Source organism: Notothenia rossii (assembly GCF_949606895.1).
Source record: "Notothenia rossii genome assembly, chromosome: 9".
In the NCBI taxonomy this organism is placed as follows: Eukaryota; Metazoa; Chordata; class Actinopteri; order Perciformes; family Nototheniidae; genus Notothenia; species Notothenia rossii.
In genome coordinates this window covers 22,067,974-22,090,401 of record NC_136907.1, presented here as the reverse complement: position 1 = coordinate 22,090,401, position 22,428 = coordinate 22,067,974, and the positions used below count along the sequence as shown (strand labels likewise).

The following is a 22,428-nucleotide window of genomic DNA, read 5'->3' as shown; positions in this document are numbered from 1 at the left end:
TCGTCAACCCTCTTTCAATTTTCCGTTTTGTATTGAAGAATGAAGAAAAAAGTCCGGTGGACCGGAAGTTAAAGAACATATTTCAAAATAAAAGACACGAGGCTATAATGGCAATTCGTTTCCCGTTTTTTCGTTTTTGATTTAAAACAACAAAAAGCTGGTATTTTCGTTTTTTTGGTTCAAACGAAAAATCAAACTAACAAACCGTACAGGGTCCGTGTACGTTTTGTCAGTTTGATTTTTCGTTTAAACCAAAAGCCAAAAAACGGAAATACCAACCTTTTTTCGTTTTTGATTTTAAAACGGAAAAACGGAAAACCAAAGCCGTTTTCCCGTTTGTGTTGTCTGAACCCAAAGAAGGATAACGAGAAAACATAATTAAAAAAAGGTAAGTGTACATTTTGTTAGTTTGATTTTTCGTTTTAACCAAAAAATGAAAATACCAGCCTTTTTTTGTTTTAAATTAAAAACGTGAAACCAAAGCCGTTTGACGAAGGTACGTTTTAACCGTTTGTTTTTTCGTTCTAATTGAAACAAAAAAAAAAGCAGAAACGGGTCTTTTTTTTGTTTTTCAATTTTGCCCCAAAATGAAAAAACGGAAATTCAGCTCGTTTTTTTGTTTTTTTGTTCTTACTGTTAAAACAAGTATACCACTCAATGTTTCGTTTCCATAAGTGGGTGTGTCTCCAGCGCCTCCTTGCTTCTGATTGGCTAGGGTGCCCTATGCTTGCGTTGTACTCTTCAAAATAAAGGTTCTACGTCTTTGCCTTTAGACTGCGTTACAAATATACGTATATTATTATATTCATACATACAAGTACAAGTCTGTCCGTATGTCTGTCTTTCTATGTATATGTCTGTCTCGATGTCTTTCTATCTCGATGTCTGTCTGTCTGTCTTTCTGTGACTATATTTTAGAGTTTAAAGCGTAGCCACTTTTACTCCACTACATGTATTTAAAACCTTTAGTAACTTTACAGATTTGGATTAATTATGTGAAATGTAATCAACACTTAAATCAGACTTTAGTTCCACCTGGAGTAAATTCACAAGCTACCCTGCAGTATATAAAGTCATTCAAACTAGCTGCACCTTTACCATCTTTGAGAACACTTTCATGATCAATCATTATAAAACATATCATATATATTATTCTGAAATGGACCAATCTGCACAATGACTACTTTTACTATCGCTACTTTCACTATATTTTGATGATAATACTTTTCTACTTTCACTTGAGGAACATTTTGAATGCAGGACTTTTACTGTAACAGAGTATTCCTACACTCTGGTACTTCTACTTTTACTCAAGTACAAGACCTGAGTACTTCTACTTTTACTCAAGTACAATATCTGATTACTTCTACTCAAGTACAAGACCTGAGTACTTCTACTTTTACTCAAGTACAAGATCTGAGTACTTCTACTTTTACTCAAGTACAAGATCTGAGTACTTCTACTTTTACTGAAGTACAATATCTGAGTACTTCTACTTTTACTGAAGTACAAGATCTGAGTACTTCTACTTTTACTCAAGTACAAGATCTGAGTACTTCTACTTTTACTGAAGTACAATATCTGAGTACTTCTACTTTTACTGAAGTACAAGATCTGAGTACTTCTACTTTTACTTAAGTACAAGACCTGAGTACTTCGACAACTTCTGATTAATGGTTGATTTCCAAATGTTCTGTTGGTGCGTGGATGATAAAATAATAGTGTTTGATTGTATTGCCTTACGTATGCAGCTATTTGCCTGTGTTTAGAAACATAATTAAACATACCATGGACACACATTCAAACTTATTATTCCATTTATTAAACATTGCAGATGAACAATTAACAAGTCATACAGCTAAAGAAAACTACAACAATAATTTTCTGTATGATAATATCATGGAACCTGGAATTTGAACACACACCACTTAACAATAAACAATAAACTTAACAATAAACTTAACAATAAACGACTGAACTGCTGTCCACTTTAGGGTAGGGCCCTTATAGCATCCAGTGCTGCAGACAGTCCAGCAACCTGGGTATACACTGGCTCCTGATCCCTGCACTTAAGGCATTGGGGAGATGTTATCCTCCACTCCTCCACACAGAGCCTGCATCCCACGATGCTTCGGCAGCAGGAGGAAAACATGGGTCCAGTCATTGTGTCTTTAAAAAGAAAAAAGACAGGTTTTTAAAGATATGCTGATAGTTACTGATTGATGTCATGGACTGTACAGTATTTCTGAAGCATGCACTCAAACTGAGAAAGATACTGTTCAGAAATAGATTTGAAAAGATTAACTTAGAATAATATGAAAATCCGGCACCTATACGTTTTATTTTTTAAATACTGTTTGTTACACTGAGCATTATTCAAAGAGAAGATGAAAACAATACCTCCGCAGATCAAACAGCTAAATGCCTGTTTGACTTCTGGCCTTGGTACTACCAAGTCCTGGCTGGCTGCCACTATGTCAGAAATCTTCCTGGTGACTTCTTCCAGGCCTTGGGATGCATCCAGCAGTTCCTCCACCTTGTTGCTCAGTGTGTGGACTTCAGAGAGCTCATTTCTGTTTTTGTCACATTTTGAAAATAGTTTAAGTATTAGCAGTCATTTAAGATTTTTTCTTCATTTTATTAGAGATTAAAGAAAGTTATGTATTCCATGGCAAATTAGATGATGCTAAATAAACAAGAGCATGTGGAAACATTTCATTTCTTGAAATTACATTTCAAGGATATTGTTTATAAATGCTGATTGTAGAACGGATGTTGACTGTGACTCTTCATACCATGTGCTGACCCACAGAGTACTGAGGTGTGCTACAGTGAAGCCCATGCTTATGCATGTCTGCCCCAGATGGCAAACGTATATAGCCCTTGAGCTGCAAAAATGCTAAATGGCCAGAAAGCAGCCTTTTTCAAATAATGAGAGGGTTTTGCCAGTCTGTTGTTAGCGAGTAAAATAAAGTGAAATGCTGCATATCGTGACCCTTCAGTTTGAGTGCTAGCCCTTCTTTACACATTACATTATTATCCCTATTGATAGATCAGTTCAAACCTTCTCCAGACAAAATCAGTTTTGTTATTCAACCACACCTGCTTCTTGAGCCTCTTCGACGCCATTGCCTGAAAGCAGAGCTCTCAACAGCATGGATCTTTCTTGCATTCGGCTTCCAGTACAAAGAACCTTTTTGAGAGAAATAAAGAGTAAAGACACGTGAAAATAAAATGTTAAAAGGGGCACATTGTTGTACTGATAGCACTTTCAGACCATTATCTTTTGCACAAATGAAAATGAAATATAGAATAATTATATTTACCAATTGTCCCTTCAGACTCAACGATTTCATTCCCAACGGTGTCTGTAAGGATGTACTCCTCACTGTCTCCCATGGCCACATTCACTTTTCCTGTGATCAGTGGAACGCTTGCCTCTGATTCAACAAATCTGATCATGACCACCCTTGTGGAAACAATCTTTCCATCCATTATTTCTGACACATGCATTGACCTGTAATGCAAAAAGAACAGTGACACACATTTAGTTAGCAACATGGACTAAAACGTAACATTCTAAAGCATGCCAACGTATGAAATGGGCCTCTCATTACCTTTGAAATGACCGAGGGGTGCTAATTGATCTAGTCAACTGACTCATGTTTGCAGTAGACCGTGGCTGACTATGACGAAAAGCAAACGGCTGTGACTCAGCTGGCTCTGTCTGGATCCTTTGAGTCTCCCCAGGTTTTTCCCCATGAACCTCATAATGACCGTGATCAGAGAGGTCCAGGGAGCAGAAACACCCACTATCCAATGGAAAAACCGCAACGTTGGCGGCATCAGTGATGAAAAGGCTACCTGCGTTGACCTAAAAGAAAATAACAGGTCATATATATTTCACAATTTCCTTTTAAACAATCACTACATTGTTCTTTGTCTTTCCATGTGTGTCCTTGCATAATTTCTTCCTTTGTGTCGTTTCTTCAATGGTGGTAGTGGTTTATTAATTGTATTAAAAAAACATGCAGTTAGTAGTTAATCCTCAAGATTATTTGTATGCCTATATCAGACCTCAGTATCAATCTAAATGTCACTGATATAGTTTATAAATAAATGTCTTGCTGGACTGTACGACTAAATTGTCTCAGGGCTGTCACCAAGTAAATGCTGTTTTTAAGTTTCTTCTTGCTTCGCTTCTGCAAAGTTCAATTATAGTTATGCAGTTATTTGTGCAAAACAGTTCATATAAAATAATTATCATTGAATCTTTTCACATCTTTTCATGCCATGTCTATTTTGTGCACCAAATTAAGGATAACATCCGATAACATCCTAATAATATCCTTCCCCATTTACAATGTGATATCTAAACATTGTTTTGTTTTTAAATTGAATGATTAACTGACTCTCTCGTCCAGACGACTCGTAGCTTTATTGCTATTGAAACAAGGTTAGCTTGTTACACGTTAACACACCATGTGCCTGTTCAATCAATAATTAATCACGGATCTCTTAAAAATACCTGAAAAATGCGGCTGATTCTGTCGACGCGCATGTCGTCTATTTTAAGAGTAACTCGCTGGCTGCCTCTGAAAAGAAAGTATGACTCCATCTCCGTGTTTATTGTTAACAATATATTGCTATCGCCGTGTCCGACAAGTCGTTCTTGGCGGTAATGTGTGCATTACACAGGGTGCATTTACGGCATGGTGCCGTAAATGTACCATCAATTTACACCAGGACTGCTGTGCGCATGACAGGAAAGTTTGATCGCGGGAAATATAGTCACCCCCCTTATTAATAATAATGGAGTCCAGTTTGTTGGCCTACAGAGAAGTTATACAAAGTATGATAAAAGATGGTTATACTGATCGAAATATATCCGATCATCTCCAGTATGAATGTGGCTTAACAAAAGGGTTCTCCCAAACAAATATCCGTCGCTTTTTTACCCAAAATGGTATAGGCAGAGAGCGAGTGCACGATTCCCAACTGGAAGTAGAGGTTGCTAAAGCAGCTGTTGAGGTGAGGTAGGACTATGGCTTACAGTTTTTCTCAATTGCTAAACCCACTATTTAGAATCAAAATTCATTTCTTCAAAACAAGAACATAGCCATCTAAACAGAAACACAATTGCCATAACTCTGAATATCTTTTGCAAAATGCACTTACATGACCAAAACTGAAAATACTGGTCACAAAAAAGAATAAGTCGATCGAAACAGAACAAATTGTCCTCTAATGAGACAAATGTGTTTTCATAACTGAAACTCCGGTCACCATAATAACCCATTCTACCATAACAATATACATTTCTTGCAAAGTGCTCTAAGGCACTCAAAACTAAAAATACCCCTTCCAAAACCAGATACCTTCTCCAAAAACAAACATTTGTCAGCTCATTAGAAGACTATTTGAACAGTCATTACTAAGTGGCACATACTAAATACTGACTACAATCATCAATACACAAACCTCAAGCTATCAATATTGGAAACTGAACGGAAAACTGACAAGTTAGGAGAAACAAACTTACATATAGGAAAAACAGTGTGTTACTGTAACTATGTCATTGTTTTTATGTCTCATTTTCAGTAGAGCACCGTAACAGAAACAAAAGACGAATAGCAATACACTGGAAAAAAAATGATGTAAATCAGCAGTAAAGCAGAGAATGAGATCTATATAGCTTTACTGATCTGCTCTTTGCCGTCTGTCTGGCCACATAGCCTCATCTACGTCACAGCGTATGTCTTCCCTTGCAAGGCAGCGTGGGAATTATCTCCTTGCGTGTCGACACCACCCTTGACAAACATCTTACTGAAGTGAGGGAGGTCTTTTATAGGATTCTCACTAATTACAATTACTATAGGAAATTCATTGATGTCAGCTGTGAGCAATTCATTTACATGGAAGTGAAGTACTCAATTCACCCCAATACAAAAAAAAACATTTCTCAATGTGCAAAAAGGAAAAGACCACAATTACTGACTGTAAAAATGTTGTATCAGCTATAGCTAATCCTCCCCATATGAACATCTCAAAGAGCTATGCAAGTCATATCAACACTATTATAGCTTTACCGGCACCATTTAAAAAAATATTTTAAGTACAGTCATGCATATTCTATCATGTAAATGTTTTCAATGTAACATCATTACTGTAAGGTATACAGTACATTCCATGGAGTTACCTTTTTCAATGGGGTGATTGACTGATAACAAGTGTTAATATTTTGCACATCAAGTGTCAATTAGTGTAGCTATGGTCTAAGTTTATGAGGAAGTGTTATCCACTGTGAGAAGATTATTTTTGTTTTGTAGACATGAGTTACACAAAAGATTTTTGATCTTTGTGTAGAGAATTGTAACTTCAGTTAGAGAATTGTGTGATCTGTTTTGCAAAACACTGCTTAGCATCTGCATTTTGTGTGATATCAATGATAAATGGTATACTGTTGTAGAGAAATGGTTTTCTGTTTCGATGGCTGTGCTGTTGGTTTGATGAAAGGAATTTTGATTCTAAATAGTGGGTTTAGCGATTGAGAAAAACTGTAATTCAGTGATGTAAAGTAATTACGTAGATTTACTCAAGTACTGTACTTATTACTTCATAGTAATAGAGTGGTGTAGTGAAGCGTCCTAAAACCCGGAAGTAAGTTCCTTCTGGTTCCCTCGACAAAAAAGCTATGCAATTTCGCCATAGGATTTTGGAAAATAGCTCGAAATAATGTCTGCGGTTGACACACATTTAAGAGAACACGGTTTGTTCAGTCGGATAATCTCCACATGTCTACCCTACTTTTATAATTTTATAATCATAAATCGAATCGAAAGATTTATGATTTTAGGACGTGTCACTGCACGACTCTATAGCCTACTGTTGGGCTTCGGAATGCTGGGAGGAGTAAATGGCCAGAAAGAATCCAAGAAACTTCTTGTAAAATTGACAGGGTTTTAATTATAGTAAACATGACGTTCCTCTGAGGCTGCGACGGGAGAGGTGCCGTATAAACGTTTCAGCTCCGATTATAAACTCTGGTACTTCCAGTCTTCTCCCATTGGTTGGCGGCGTCATATTACGTTGCCCTCTATTGACGTAGCTAAACATCCATTCATAAGCATTTAAATAGCTATATACATTATAGTTAACCATATAGTAACAGTTGATATGTTAGCATTGATGAGTGGCAGTTGGAGACGGTGTGTTTAGTATGTAACTACACGCGTTTTTATCCATCTCTTCACTAATGCTGCTTGATATGCTACATCCTACTGTGAATGCTAAAAACAATGCAACTTCCGGTTCCGGAAGCTACTACCCCCGATATTTGTTCGTGGGGGAACAATACATCAGTGGACTAAAGTTCCGGTTTAATATGTATATTGATTATTTTCACAATACAAACAAATGTAACGAGCCCTGAATTATGGGTTTTCTTTGAGACGGTAGGAGCTGAGTTGAGGCTTAACAATGATGTGACAGAAATACTCACTAATAACTTTGGACATAATTGTGTAAATAATAATGAGATAACTATTCTGGGGTTTTTTGGTTTAAATTAGAACTAAAAAAAAAACAGTTAAAACGTACCTTGGTCCTATTTAGTTTTTGTTTTGTGTTTACAAATTCAGACTGGACCAACATATGGAAGAAAAATGATGACTGGTTACCTGGCCTCAAAAGGAATCCGAGCATCAGAGGGGCGTGTTGGCCGTGTCCTCAGAGAAACTAACCAGCCATATCATGCAGATCGGTATCGTGTAGGTATTATTAAAAAACATCTAGATGTTCCTGTATTGTACATTGCTGTGAACATATTGTGAGAACAATAACATTGTGTTTAATTCCTCAGAGATTAAGGAATTTAAATCCAGTGCCATACAGTGCAGAGTACATGGGTCACAAATTGCACATTGACCAAAACGAGAAACTGGTGATGTATGGGGTGACCCACGTCCTTGCCGTGGACGGATTCTCCAGCAACATTGTAAGCCACTCCACCATGCCAGTGAAAAACAACCTGACCATATATCAAGAGGTTTACCAGTAAGTTTCAGTGCCCTGTTTCTGTTATAATAATATAATAATAACCTAATAAAAAGGTTGCAAACAGCAGACAGTAAATAATTTAGTAAACGTTTAGCTAAATAAAAACACAATGGCTAAATGTAGCTTTATTTGAACAGTTTTATTTGGGAAAAATATTGTAAATCGAAAACTACTGACAGGTAACCACTATATTGTACGTTACTTGGTAATTAATTGATGAGATCAAAATTTTAACTGCGTACAAAATTCGCTTTAGCAATGCTTAGGTTGTAACAACTAACATGAAATTCTGTTACATGTCATAAGACTTTTGTATTGCTGTTTTGCAGGAGTGCTGTCCTACGATATGGAATGTGGGACCAAATCCGAGTAGACCATGGAAAAGAATTCTACTTGACTCTTTTACCGGAATAACACAGGCAGACAGCCATACATGCAAACAAAGTCAACACAGGCGAGTTGTTTTTTTATCTGAATTGCAATCAACGTGTTCATACATTACATTACATGTTACTTGTTAGACGCTTTTATCCAAAGCGACTTACATACTCAATACTGTGGACAATCCCCACATAGCCATTTTTGTCTTTTATTCCTCACTTTATCTGCTGTAATCATGTAAATTACCCTGTGGCGAGACAAATAAAAATATTTCTGATCTCATTCCATTATTCACCCAACTGCTAGCTGATAAAGCTGTCAATAGACCCATGGCGTTCACTAAACTTCTCTAGGGGACTGCTAGCTTTTTCCTATGACATAGGAGAGATCAGGGCCGGCTCTAGACAATTTACAGCCCCAGGCGAGATTTGAGTTGGCGCCCCAGCCAGATAATCGTACAATAGAAAAGATAAAGATCAATAGAGTATCCAAGGAATACACAATAGAATGGGGGGTGGACGTCACATCCTCTAGGGGGGTCCCGAGGTATGCCCCCCCGGGATTTTTTTTTAAAGATTTTAAAGGTCACATGTCATGCTTTTCCGGGAGCTGCAGTGAGCCGTTTAGTACTTTACAGAGATGCTGTATGCGAAACCAATGTGAGTTTGGAAAATTGCACAGTATTTTTCTATTTTAGTATACCTCAACAATGGAATTATGATCAGTGGAAATGGCCATGACATGTGACCTTTAAAGTAAAATGCTTCAATCTGGTGCACTTTAAGCAGAATTACTACTAGATCTAGGGGGTACAACTTTAAACACCCATATGAAAAAGATTGGTTGACATTTTATTAATCAAATAAGTATGTGAACATAACCAATAACCTACCATAGCCAATAACAAATAAATGTAACTTATTTTATTTTTGTTGTTCATTCATATCTTATTTGACCTATTAACATTTATTTATTCTTGCATCTTTTTTAATCTCTCCAGTTTAAAACAATATTTTTGGTTTACTGCATATAGTATACATTGAAATGATTTCAAACCTGTTTTATCCCAATAATTATAAAGGAGTGCCTTGGAAATATTTGTTTACATAAATTGTGACCAAACCGTTTGAGACCCACTGAGATAACTTAGACTAAAGTTAACTATCTAAACACTCAGTCCTTTACCTCACTGAGCTGTAGTTATCAGCCTCTCAGTCTGACTGGAGAGGACTCTCCCTCCACATTATTGTAGAAACGTCTTCTTCTAATATCCGTTAGAGCAGCTAGCACCAGATTCTAATAACAACAGCGCCGGTACCGGTGCACCCTCCCTCTCTTCCTCATTCGCTCCCAAGCTCACTCGCACTTTGGCTGTGAGCTGCGGGCGCCAGATAAGCCAACATCCCCCATTTCATCACTTACAGCGCCCATCGTACAGGGCAAATGAAAAGTGTAACCGGGGTCAAAAAAGGGTGTTACATTTACTTAATTATGAATGTTGTTACATCAAGGCCGAAAATTAGGATGAGCACCAACGGTCAAATATGTTTTTCTACCAGCGCAGCGCCTCCCCAGATCTGGCGCCCTAGGCGAACATCTATAACGCCAGTGCTACGGGCCGGCCCTGGGAGAGATACACAGTACTTTTGAACTGGATACAACAGGAAATGGATAAAATACAAAGCCGGAAATTGGGAAAGAAATTGGGAAATGAACAATGGGAAATTACAATGTGCTCTCTACATTTGACTCTTCTCATTTTTGTTTACTTTAAATTACAGAATCATATTATAGAAAGGATGTGGCCAGAGGTAAACAACAGGGTAAACTACCCTCTGAAAGGCGCACTCAACCACCTTGTTGACCAGGAGGAACTAAACCTCGAAGACAACATCACACGATATTGTGTGTCCACTCTTACCTGTCAGGTAGCCAAAATTGGACTTGACCGGATGGTGCAGTCCTGGAATGCACACAGAATCCAAGGTTTTTATAGCAGTTTTCAGAATGTTACTTAAGCCCCATAACAAATGACCTTCTTTATGCATTTTTATAAGTTGTACTTATATCCTACATTTGTTTCTCTCTGTATCCCCTTTTTTACACTAGGTTGATGGAAATGTTTAAATGTGGCATGTATATATTACAATATTTCAATAATTGTCTGAGTAAAGACATATCTACTATCTAGTTTATAGATTACTCTTATTGCATGAAACATATATATCTGGTAAGTACATAAACAGTCAAATTAAAAACATGCTTTTTAAAGTTTGGAAGAAGTGTACTAATAGCACAGGCTATGAGGTTCATTGATATGCATGATATGTAACATTACACTAACAATGGCCACTTATTTGTGTTTTTTTTTAAGGTAAGGGTATCCCAGATCAACTTGCTCATGGTGGGTGCCCAAAGAAACTGCCTGCAGATCTTTTGCCTGAAGCTACAGATGCTGCAGACTGTTATCATCAGGACGTGGGGTCCTCTCTGACAAGAGTGTCGCTGTTTGGGAGAAACCCATTTGCCACTGTGGAGCACCAGACAGCAGCTGAACAAGAACTTGCAAGGAACTATGCGGACATTGCTGAACTCTTTGAGCGTGCCATTCATAACGAGCCAGCACCATTCCAAAACGGGATAAAGGATCTCATAGGCATTGTAAGAAGATATGTGTAAAGGCAAGTGATCAGGAGCCAGTGTATACCCAGGATGCTGGACTGTCTGCAGCACTGGATGCTTTAAGGGCCCTACCCTAAAGTGGACAGCAGTTCAGTCGTTTATTGTTAAGTTTATTGTTTATTGTTAAGTGGTGTGTGACGTGTTCAAATTCCAGGTTCCATGATATTATCATACAGAAAATTATTGTTGTAGTTTTCTTTAGTTGTATGACTAATTGTTCATCTGCAATGTTTAATAAATGGAAAATAGTTTGAATGTGTGTCCATGGTATGTTTAATTATGTTTCTAAACACAGGCAAATAGCTGCATACGTAAGGCAATACAATCAAACACTATTATTTTATCATCCACGCACCAACAGAACATTTGGAAATCAACCATTAATCAGAGGTAGTCGAAGTAATTAGATCTTGTACTTGAGTAAAAGTAGAAGTACTCAGATCTTGTACTTGAGTAAAAGTAAAAGTACTCAGATCTTGTACTTGAGTAAAAGTAGAAGTAATCAGATATTGTACTTGAGTAGAAGTACTCAGATGTTGTACTTGAGTGAAAGTACAAGTACTCAGGTCTTGTACTTGATTCAAAGTAGAAGTACTCAGATCTTGTACTTGAGTCAAAGTAGAAGTACCAGAGTGTAAGGATACTCTTTTACAAATAAAAGTCCTGCATTCAAAATGTTCCTCAAGTGAAAGTAGAAAAGTATTATCATCAAAATATAGTGAAAGTAGCGACAGTAAAAGTAGTCATTGTGCAGATTGGTCCATTTCAGAATAATATATATGATATGTTTTATAATGATTGATCATGAAAGTGTTCTCAAAGCTGGTAAAGGTGCAGCTAGTTTGAATGACTTTGTATACTGCAGGGTAGCTTGTGAATTTACTCCAGGTGGAACTAAAGTCTGATTTAAGTGTTGATTACATTTCACATAATTAATCCAAATCTGTAAAGTTACTAAAGGTTTTAAATACATGTAGTGGAGTAAAAGTGGCTACGCTTTAAACTCTAAAATATAGTCACAGACAGACAGACATCGAGATAGAAAGACATCGAGACAGACATATACATAGAAAGACAGACATACGGACAGACTTGTACTTGTATGTATGAATATAATAATATACGTATATTTGTAACGCAGTCTAAAGGCAAAGACGTAGAACCTTTATTTTGAAGAGTACAACGCAAGCATAGGGCACCCTAGCCAATCAGAAGCAAGGAGGCGCTGGAGACACACCCACTTATGGAAACGAAACATTGAGTGGTATACTTGTTTTAACAGTAAGAACAAAAAAACAAAAAAACGAGCTGAATTTCCGTTTTTTCATTTTGGGGCAAAATTGAAAAACAAAAAAAAGACCCGTTTCTGCTTTTTTTTTTGTTTCAATTAGAACGAAAAAACAAACGGTTAAAACGTACCTTCGTCCAAGAAGAGCTAATAAAAAAAACGGTCTGATTTTGGTTTTTGATAACAACTTCATTCAATTTTCCGTTTTGTATTGAAGAATGAAGAAAAGCAGTCCGGTGGACCGGAAGTTAAAGAACATATTTCAAAATAAAAGACACGAACAGCTGTAAAAGTTAAATCCTGGAACCCAGAAGTCTGATGAGGATAAGTTTATCTCTGCATTCAAATGCAGATATGCGTTTATAGAGATCAATATAGTATGCAAGCACTGTGCATAACTTTATTTAGCTGACTTCCGGTTTGTACTGTGTCAGTAAGTCCAGTGTCCAGCTTGTTGCTGTGTGACAACCATAGACTGGTGACAGCATCATGTTTGTTGCATACCTGCAAGAGAAGATAAGAACTGTCGCCCTACTTTCACCTGCACCCAGCAGCAAGCGGGAGAACCATATATCATACAGTCGGCCCCTAAAACAGTTCACACAGTAAATGGAACAGTTGTTAATTTGTCCAACTAGTCTACATTATGAATTTCATGTTTTTCTACACTGCTAAGAAGCTGACAGCTGAGTTAAAACAGAAAGACATGCAGGCCATAATCACTGCTAGACGCTCAAAAGAGGAATGTGTTTGTAAGGCTTACATGAACTGAATTGAATCACTGTCCATTAGTTGATTAATAAACAAGACATTCAAGTCATAGTTTTAGGCATTTTCATTTGTAGCACGCTGTAAATATGGACTATGAATGAACACATGCAATGTGGAAACATAGTTTTATTCTCAATACTCATAACAGTATCAGACACAATGACTTTACTGAGAGTGAAGATGAAATGAACATAGTTACTGTAAAAATAGGTTTTGCTGCTGTGTTTTTAGAAACATTTGATTATTTGTGGCCTATTACAGCTTTGTGCAATTACCAAGACACAAACTGGTACTTTTGGCACAATTATTAAACTCAACTTGCCTTTCATCTATTGAACAGATATGCTAAATCATAAGCACATCGTCTGCTTTACACTAAGTTTGACATTCCAAAATACACTTTTTGCAAATAACTACTCACTCTTATTTAGCCTACATTAGATACGTTATTCAAAACCAACAGCCTGTGCTGTTTGCAAAACACTGCCACTGAAATACCACACTCAATTATCAAGCCCCTGCACCCAGAATGCTATGTTAAAATTAGATCAATTAGAAACCTGAGCTTGAACACTTTGTTGTGCACAACAATGGAGGCCACTTTTGGAGAGACAGTTAGAGGAAGAGGTAAATGCAATATACTGTATTATGTCTTCAGTACCATACAGTAACTATGTTCATGTCATCTTCACTCTCAGTAAAGTCATTGTGTCTGATACTGTTATGAGTATTGAGAATAAACCTATTTGTGTGTTTCCACATTGCATGTGTTCATTCATAGTCCATATTTACAGCGTGCTACAAATGAAAATGCCTAAAACTTTGACTTGAATGTCTTGTTTATTAATCAACTAATGGACAGTGTTTCAATTCAGTTCATGTAAGCCTTACACACACTATTTTGAGCGTCTAGTGATTATGGCCTGCATGTCTTTCTGTTCTAACTCAGCTGTCAGCTTCTTAGCAGTTTAGACAAACATCACATTCATAATGTAGACTAGTTGGACAAAATAATGCTTAACAACTGTTCCATTACTGAGTGAACTGTTTTAGGGGCCGACTGTATGATATATTGTTCTCCCGCTTGCTGCTGGGTGCAGGTGAAAGTAGGGTGAAAGTTCTGTTCACATCGCTGACATTTATCACAGGTAAATCTGACAGGTTTGCAACAAACATAACGTTGTTCAAGGGTTGTCACACAGCGACAAGCTGGACACTGGATTTGCCGACACAGTACAAACCGGAAGTCAGCGAAATAAAGTTATGCCCAGAGCTTGCATACTTGTATTAATCTCTATAAACGCATATCTGCATATGAATGCAGAAATAAACATATCCTCGTCAGCATGGGTGCCGGAAGCAAGGGGGCCAAGGGTCGTCAGACTTCTGGGTCGTCTTTTATTTTGAAATATGTTCTTTAACTTCCGGTCCACCAGACTGCTTTTCTTCATTCTTCATTACAAAACGGAAAATTGAATGAAGTTGTTATCAAAAACCAAAATCAGACCGTTTTTTGTATTAGGTCTTCTTGTTATCCGTTTTGTGATTCACGCAACAACAACAACAACAACAACAACAACAACAACAACAACAACGGTGAAACGGCTTTGGTTTCCTGTTTTTTCGTTTTTGATTTAAAACGAAAAAAGGCTGGTATTTTCATTTTTTTGGTTAAAACGAAAAATCAAACTAGCAAAACGTACACTTACCTTTTTTTTGAATTATGTTTTCTCTTTATCCGTCTTTGGGTTCAGACAACAAAAACGGAAAGACGGCTTTGGTTTTCCGTTTTTTCGTTTTAAATCAAAAACGAAAAAAGGCTGGTATTTCCGTTTTTTGGCTTTTGGTTTAAACGAAAAATCTAACTGACAAAACGTACACGGACCTTGGACTCAGTAGGCTAGTAGTGAAACTACTCCCACAACAAGTACTATGAAGGTCCGTGTACCAGCCTTTTTTCGTTTTAAATCAAAAACGAAAAAACGTGAAACCAAAGCCGTTTTCCTGTTTATGTTGTCTGAATCAAAAAACGGATAACAAGAAGACCTAATAAAAAAAACGGTCTGATTTTGGTTTTTGATAACAACTAAAGAACATATTTCAAAATAAAAGACACAAGGATATGCTGTAAAAGTTAAATCCTGGAACCCAGAAGTCTGACGAGGATAAGTTTATCTCTGCATTCACATGCAGATATGCGTTTATAGAGATCAAAACAAGTATGCAAGCACTGTGCATAACTTTATTCAGCTGACTTCCGGTTTGTACTGTGTCAGTAACTCCAGTGTCCAGCTTGTTGCTGTGTGACAACCATAGACTGGTGACAGCGTCATGTTTGTTGCATACCTGCAAGATAAGATAAGAACTGTCGCCCTACTTTCACCTGCACCCAGCAGCAAGCGGGAGAACGATATATCATACAGTCAACCCCTAAAACAGTTCACACAGTAAATGGAACAGTTGCTAATTTGTCCAACTAGTCTCTACATTATGAATTTGATGTTTTTCTAAACTGCTAAGAAGCTGACAGCTGAGTTAGAACAGAAAGACATGCAGGCCATAATCACTGCTAGACGCTCAAATGAGGAATGTGTTTGTAAGGCTTACATGAACTGAATTGAATCACTGTCCATTAGTTGACTAATGAACAAGACATTCAAGTCAAAGTTGTAGGCATTTTCATTTGTAGCACGCTGTAAATATGGACATTGAATGAACACATGCAATGTGGAAACACACAAATAGGTTTATTCTCAGTATCAGACACAATGACTTTACTGAGAGTGAAGATGACATTAACATATTACTATATGGTACTTAAGACAACATACAGTATATTGCATTTACCTCTTCCTCTAACTCTCTCTCCAAAAGAGGCCTCCATTGTTGTGCACAACAAAGTGTTCAAGCTCAGGTTTCTAAGTGATCTAACTGGTTACATGGCTTTTAACATGTGCATTCTGGGTGCAGGGGCTTGATAATTGAGTGTGGTATTTCAATGGCAGTGTTTTGCAAACAACACAGGCTGTTGGTTTTGAATAAAGTATCTAATGTAGGCTAAATAAGAGTTAGTAGTTATTTGCAAAAAGTGTGTTTTGGAATATCAAACTTAGTGTAAAGCAGACGATGTGCTTATGATTTAGCATCTGTTCAATAGATGAAAGGCAAGTTGAGTTTAATAATTGTGCCAAAAGTACCAGTTTGTGTCTTGGTAATTGCACAAAGCTGTAATAGGCCACAAATTATCACATTTTTCTAAAAACACAGCAGCAAAACCTATTTTATCCACCCAAAAATGAAGGCCCACCTGAAAGAAAATCGCTATTTTTAGCATTAAATCACACTTAAACTGATGTAGCTTTTTTGGGTGGATAAAATAAATGTTGCTTTTGCCCACGTCCTCAGCAGTACATGGCTCTGCTGTGCCGGGGCTCCTGTATGTTTCTCCACATGACTACTGTAGGTAGTACACTGATTATGGATATATATACCACATACTACCCCACTTAAAAAGACCAGAACTATCCCCTTAAGGGCAGCTGTTGATGTTCACAACAACAACAAAAAACGCATGCAGATGGTTGTAGTCTGTAGACAGACAGTGGTAGATCTGGTCGTGGTGGAGCATGGTGGTGAGCAGCGGTGTGACTTCTAGCTGTCATGGTGATGTTCATATGACAAGGGACTGCCAGCTTGAGCTTTACCGAGAGCAGAGTCCACTAGTGGCACCTCACAGGGATACCTATGGTGCAGAAGCAGCAGTGAAGTCCTTGTAGATCCCTGGCACTTTGAGGGCAGACAGATCCAGCAGCTCTCAGCTCTCAGAGACATCAACACATAAACTATTCTGTGTGCATAGCTTGCTTTCACATAACTACTAATCTCTCACTTTACTTTCTCTGACATTGTTCTCTGCTTTGGATTGCGGACATCCCAGCCATGTTCTCTACCGGGCCTGGTTTTACACACTGTGGGTTTAAGCAATATATAGAAATGATGAGATGATGTGTGTATGAGACATGATGAGTGTGTAGTTTTAGCATTTGAATTACAATGACATTATTCTCAGACTTGCCATGGTTCTTGGTTTGTACCACTGCTGCTCTGCTCTGTACAGCTGAGTACTGGGGACCCACTCGGAGTCATGTGACTGGAGCAGGAGATTAACACACGTCACACCTGCAGCCATGATGCTCCAGCTCAACGGGGGTCGAGTCTTTCAGCCCCACCTGTAAGAAGAGAAACAAAATAAATATGTATTCAGTTTGCTTTGTATTATTTCTTTTAGGGTAACATTTTGGTTTAATAACATTGTGCTATTTTAAGGAGTAAATAAGAAGTCATATATTTTTTCATAAATGTTTTCTATTCTTACAACTTCTTATACATACTGATATTAATTGATTTACTTTTATACTATGAACGAAGAAAAATGACTCTTTAACAACAGAACAGGAACAAAACACAACTGTGACCTCTGTGCAGCACACATAGACCAGTCAGTCCATTTCTGGGGAGTAGCTAGTAACCTTGTGCTAGTTATATTAAAGTTTATGTTTTACTATTGGCTGTGTCTAACCTGTCTGAAATGAGCCGAATCCCCAGGAACATGTTGAACCAGACAGTAAGAACACTTCATCCTGAACTCACTGTGGGGCCTGTCTTCATGGACCTGTAGCATAACACCTCCCTGACACATAAAAAATACAAAGTATGTTCATTAAGAATGCACATACTGTCCCTCCTCTGTCTTTCAATGTAGTCAAACTTGTTGAAGAAAAACAATAAGTTTAACGTTACAGAAATAAAAGCTTAATTACTCACCCTTTAATTGTAGACGTAACTTCACAAGTACAACTTGAAATATTTCTCCCGCTTGCTGCTGGGTGCAGGTGAAAGTAGGTCGACATTTCTGTTTACATCGCTGATATTTGTCACAGGTAAATCTTGTAGGTATCGCAACAAACATGACGTTGTCACACAGCGACAAGCTGGATACTGGATTGACCAAATAACTACACACTCTTATTTACATTTGACACGTTATTCAAAACCGACAGCCTGTGTGTTGTTTGCAAAACACTGCCATTGAAATACCACACTCAATTATCAAGCCCCTGCACCCAGAATGCACATGTTAAAAGCCATGTAACCAATTAGATCACTTGGAAACCTGAGCTTGAACACTTTGTTTTGCACAACAATGGAGGCCACTTTTGGAGAGAGAATTAGAGGAAGAGGTAAATGCAATATATTGTATTTTGTCTTCAGTACCATACAGTAACTATGTTCATGTCATCTTCACTCTTAGTAAAGTCATTGTGTCTGATACATGCTATGAGTATTGAGAATAAACCTATTTGTGTGTTTCCACATTGCATGTGTTCATTCATAGTCCATATTTACAGTGTGCTACAAATGAAAATGCCTAAAACTTTGACTTGAATGTCTTATTGTTTATTAATCAACTAATGGACAGTGTTTCAATTCAGTTAATGTAAGCCTTACACACACATTCCTCTTTTGAGCGTCTAGTGATTATGGCCTGCATGTCTTTCTGTTCTATCTCAGCTGTCAGCTTCTTAGCAGTTTAGACAAACATCAAATTCATAATGTAGAGACTAGTTGGACAAAATAATGCTTAACAACTGTTCCATTACTGTGTGAACTGTATGAGATATCGTTCTCCCGCTTGCTGCTGGGTGCAGGTGAAAGTAGGGCGACAGTTCTGTTCACATCGCTGACATTTGTCACAGGTAAATCTTGCAGGTATGCAACAAACATGACGTTGTCACACAGTGACAAGCTGAACACTGGATTTTTCGACACAGTACAAACCGGAAGTCCGCGAAATAAAGTTATGCAAAGATTACTTGTATTCTCTATAAACGCATATCTGCATGTGAATGCAGAAATAAACGTATCCTCGTCAGCATGGGCGCCGGAAGCAGGGGGGGGCATGGGTCGTCAGACTTCTGGGTTCCAGGATTTAACTTTTACAGCATTGCCATTATAGCCTTGTGTCTTTTATTTGAAATATGTTCTTTTTCTTCATTCTTCAATACAAAACAGAAAATTGAATGAAATTGTTATCAAAAACCGAAACCGGACCGTTTTTTTAATAAGTAGCCTACTTGTTGTTATCCATTTTTGAAAACGGTGGTTTCCCGTTTTTTCGTTTTTGATTTAAAACAAAAAAAGGCTGGTATCTTCGTTTTTTTGGTTCAAACGAAAAATCAAACTAACACAATGTACAGGGTGCGTGTACGTTTTGTCAGTTTGATTTTTCGTTTAAACCAAAAGCCAAAAAACGGAAATACCAGTCTTTTTTCGTTTTTGATTTAAAACGGAAAACCAAAGCCGTTTTCCCGTTTGTGTTGTCTGAACCGAAAGAAGGATAACGAGAAAACATAATTAAAAAAAGGTAAGTGTACATTTTGTTAGTTTGATTTTTCGTTTCAACCAAAAAATGAAAATACCAGCCTTTTTTCGTTTTAAATTAAAAACGAAAAAACGTGAAACCAAAGCCGTTTCCCCGTTGTTGTTGTTGTGTGAATCAAAAAACGGATAACAAGAAGACCTAATAAAAAAAACGGTCTGATTTTGGTTTTTGATAACAACTTCATTCAATTTTCCGTTTTGTATTGAAGAATGAAGAAAAGCAGTCCGGTGGACCGGAAGTTAAAGAACATATTTCAAAATAAAAGACACGAGCAGCTGTAAAAGTTAAATCCTGGAACCCAGAAGTCTGACGAGGATAAGTTTACCTCTGCATTCACATGCAGATATGCTTTTATAGAGATCAATATAATATGCAAGCACTGTGCATAACTTTATTCAGCTGACTTCTGGTTTGTACTGTGTCAGTAACTCCAGTGTCCAGCTTGTTGCTGTGTGACAACCATAGACTGGTGACAGCGTCATGTTTGTTGCATACCTGCAAGATAAGATAAGAACTTTCGCCCTACTTTCACCTGCACCCAGCAGCAAGCGGGAGAACGATATATCATACAGTCGGCCCCTAAAACAGTTCACACAGTAAATGGAACAGTTGTTAATTTGTCCAACTAGTCTACATTATGAATTTGATGTTTTTCTAAACTGCTAAGAAGCTGACAGCTGAGTTAGAACAGAAAGACATGCAGGCCATAATCCCTGCTAGACGCTCAAAAGAGGAATGTGTTTGTAAGGCTTACATGAACTGAATTGAATCACTGTCCATTAGTTGATTAATAAACAAGACATTCAAGTCAAAGTTTTAGGCATTTTCATTTGTAGCACGCTGTAAATATGGACTATGAATGAACACATGCAATGTGGAAACACACAAATAGGTTTATTCTCAATACTCATAACAGTATCAGACACAATGACTTTACTGAGAGTGAAGATGACATGATGAACATAGTTACTATGGCACTTAAGACAACATACAGTATATTGCATTTACCTCTTCCTCTAACTGTCTCTCCAAAAGTGGCCTCCATTGTTGTGCATAACAAAGTGTTCAAGCTCAGGGGCCGTATTCACAAAGGATCTTAGGGCTAAAATTAGCTCCTAACTGGCGAATTTAGGAGAAACTCCTAAACATAATGGGCGTGTCAGTCTTAAATTTAGGACTCCTAATTTTATTCACTAAGAGCAATTCACAAAGTATTTTAGGCCTAAAAGTAGCACCTAAGTTTAAGAGAGCTTAAAAGTCCTCGAGAGGACTCCTAACTCAGTAAGACCTATTCACAAAGAATCTGAAAATGGCTGCGAGACGAAATGTTTTGGAGACAATGAAAGACTGTGAATTGATCAAGAGATATAGGCAAAATCGTGAGGGTATCAAACTTGTTGTGGAATTAGTGCAGGATGCAATAACATCCCCGACTAACAGGAATAACCCGATTAGTCCGGAAATAAAATGTTTGGCAACACTACGATATTTAGCAACAGGGAAAATGCAACTTTGCAATGCCGACGATTTAGGAATATCGCAACCATCAGTCAGCCGTGCCATAAACCAAACCATCAACGCGCTCTAGACCACATATCATCCAACAGTTTATCCGGTTTCCTTTGGACAATCAACAACTACACAGGATCAAAGCCAACTTCATGGCCGGTGTGGTCGGTGCTATTGACGGGACGCACATAAAAATAATTGCGCCCTAAGTACATTCCATCAACACGCAGATTGTTTTCATTCATCATGATAGGGGGGCTTTAACCGCGGTATGGGCTGTTATTGAAAGTGTTTAAGTGCTGGAAATATGCTCATTGGATAATAGTTTGCGGGGTGCTTTTAATTGCCTCCTTGATTTAATGCAATTTAGGCCTACGTATTTTTATTGTTTGCTCTCTCTCTTTAACGTGCATATACAACGTCATTATCGTGGTCTGCACAAACTTGTCATCATGCGTGTATTCTGCTAACTGCACTGTCCATAACTATTTGATAGGAATACATTTCTAGCCTAGGCTATTTCCTTGTTTTAGTGGGCTCGTTTGTGGGATGTTGCGGATGAGTTTCACCGAGACCGCCTGCTCTGAACAACCAATCACCGAGAACAGAATCGACGTAATCCATAGCAACGGCGCGTCACTCTTAGTGATTTATCCTTAGTATGAGTAGGTCTCAGCGGCTTTGTGAATAACTTTTAAGAAAAAACTCCTACGTAAAATGTTTTAGCGCGAGTTAGGAGCACTCCTAGCGGTAAGATAAAATGCTTTGTGAATACGGCCCCAGGTTTCTAAGTGATCTAATTGGTTACATGGCTTTTAATATGTACATTATGGGTGCAGGGGCTTGATAATTGAGTGTGGTATTTCAATGGCAGTGTTTTGCAAACAACACAGGCTATTGGTTTTGAATAACGTATCTAATGTAGGCTAAATAAGAGTGAGTAGTTATTTGCAAAAAGTGTATTTTGGAATATCAAACTTAGTGTAAAGCAGACGATGGGCTATTCAATTGGCGGCCCGCGGGCCAAATCCGGCCCCCGGGTGATATTTACTGGCCCTTTGAGTATAATGTTAAAAAATAAAAATAAATAAAAAAGGTTTAATTAAAAAGAAAAATTAATTTAATTTATTTTTTTTGGGCCAGAGTGCCTCTATTCCTGAGAGGGTGTTACATTGCGAGATAGAGGGGAAGACATTGCCTGAAAACTTTGGCGGGCTCGGGTTTCGATCCCACCTACTAGCAACTCCTGTCATTTATTGCGTCTCTGCGCGCGTCCTCGCGGCTCGCGCTGCCCTTC

The 22,428-nt window shown here is 37.8% G+C and overlaps 1 protein-coding gene and 1 pseudogene across 3 annotated transcripts; one reads left to right on the top strand and one right to left on the bottom strand.

Annotated features, from left to right (window-relative positions):
• Positions 1 to 1,911: 1,911 nt before the first annotated feature.
• LOC307020780 (uncharacterized protein) lies at positions 1,912 to 4,661 on the bottom strand. Of its 2 annotated transcripts, XM_079652347.1 has the most exons (6): positions 4,529 to 4,661; positions 3,618 to 3,874; positions 3,327 to 3,517; positions 3,103 to 3,193; positions 2,401 to 2,573; positions 1,912 to 2,169 (listed from the first exon to the last, which is right to left on the bottom strand). In XM_079652347.1, the coding sequence occupies exons 1-6, from the start codon at positions 4,616 to 4,618 to the stop codon at positions 1,991 to 1,993; spliced, it is 981 nt and encodes a 326-aa protein (XP_079508473.1). In that variant the 5' UTR covers positions 4,619 to 4,661; the 3' UTR covers positions 1,912 to 1,990. The 2 variants fall into 2 exon arrangements, with proteins under 2 accessions (XP_079508473.1, XP_079508474.1); XM_079652348.1 differs by lacking the exon at positions 2,401 to 2,573.
• A 151-nt stretch (positions 4,662 to 4,812) lies between these two features.
• Positions 4,813 to 11,249, top strand: LOC307020779 (annotated as a pseudogene). The gene is made up of 6 exons (XR_013810565.1): positions 4,813 to 5,031; positions 7,641 to 7,769; positions 7,862 to 8,055; positions 8,388 to 8,512; positions 10,221 to 10,425; positions 10,814 to 11,249. The product of XR_013810565.1 is annotated as an uncharacterized misc_RNA (transcript).
• Positions 11,250 to 22,428: the final 11,179 nt, after the last annotated feature.

Coding starts and splice junctions, on each gene's coding strand:
- LOC307020780 (XM_079652347.1), bottom strand. CDS start 4,618: ATGGAGTCATACTTTCTTTTCAGAGGCAGCCAGCGAGTTACTCTTAAA. Junction 3,194..3,326: donor TGAGTCTGAAGGGACAATTG/GTAAATATAATT, acceptor TCTCTCAAAAAG/GTTCTTTGTACTGGAAGCCG. Junction 2,574..3,102: donor CGAAGAGGCTCAAGAAGCAG/GTGTGGTTGAAT, acceptor TGACAAAAACAG/AAATGAGCTCTCTGAAGTCC.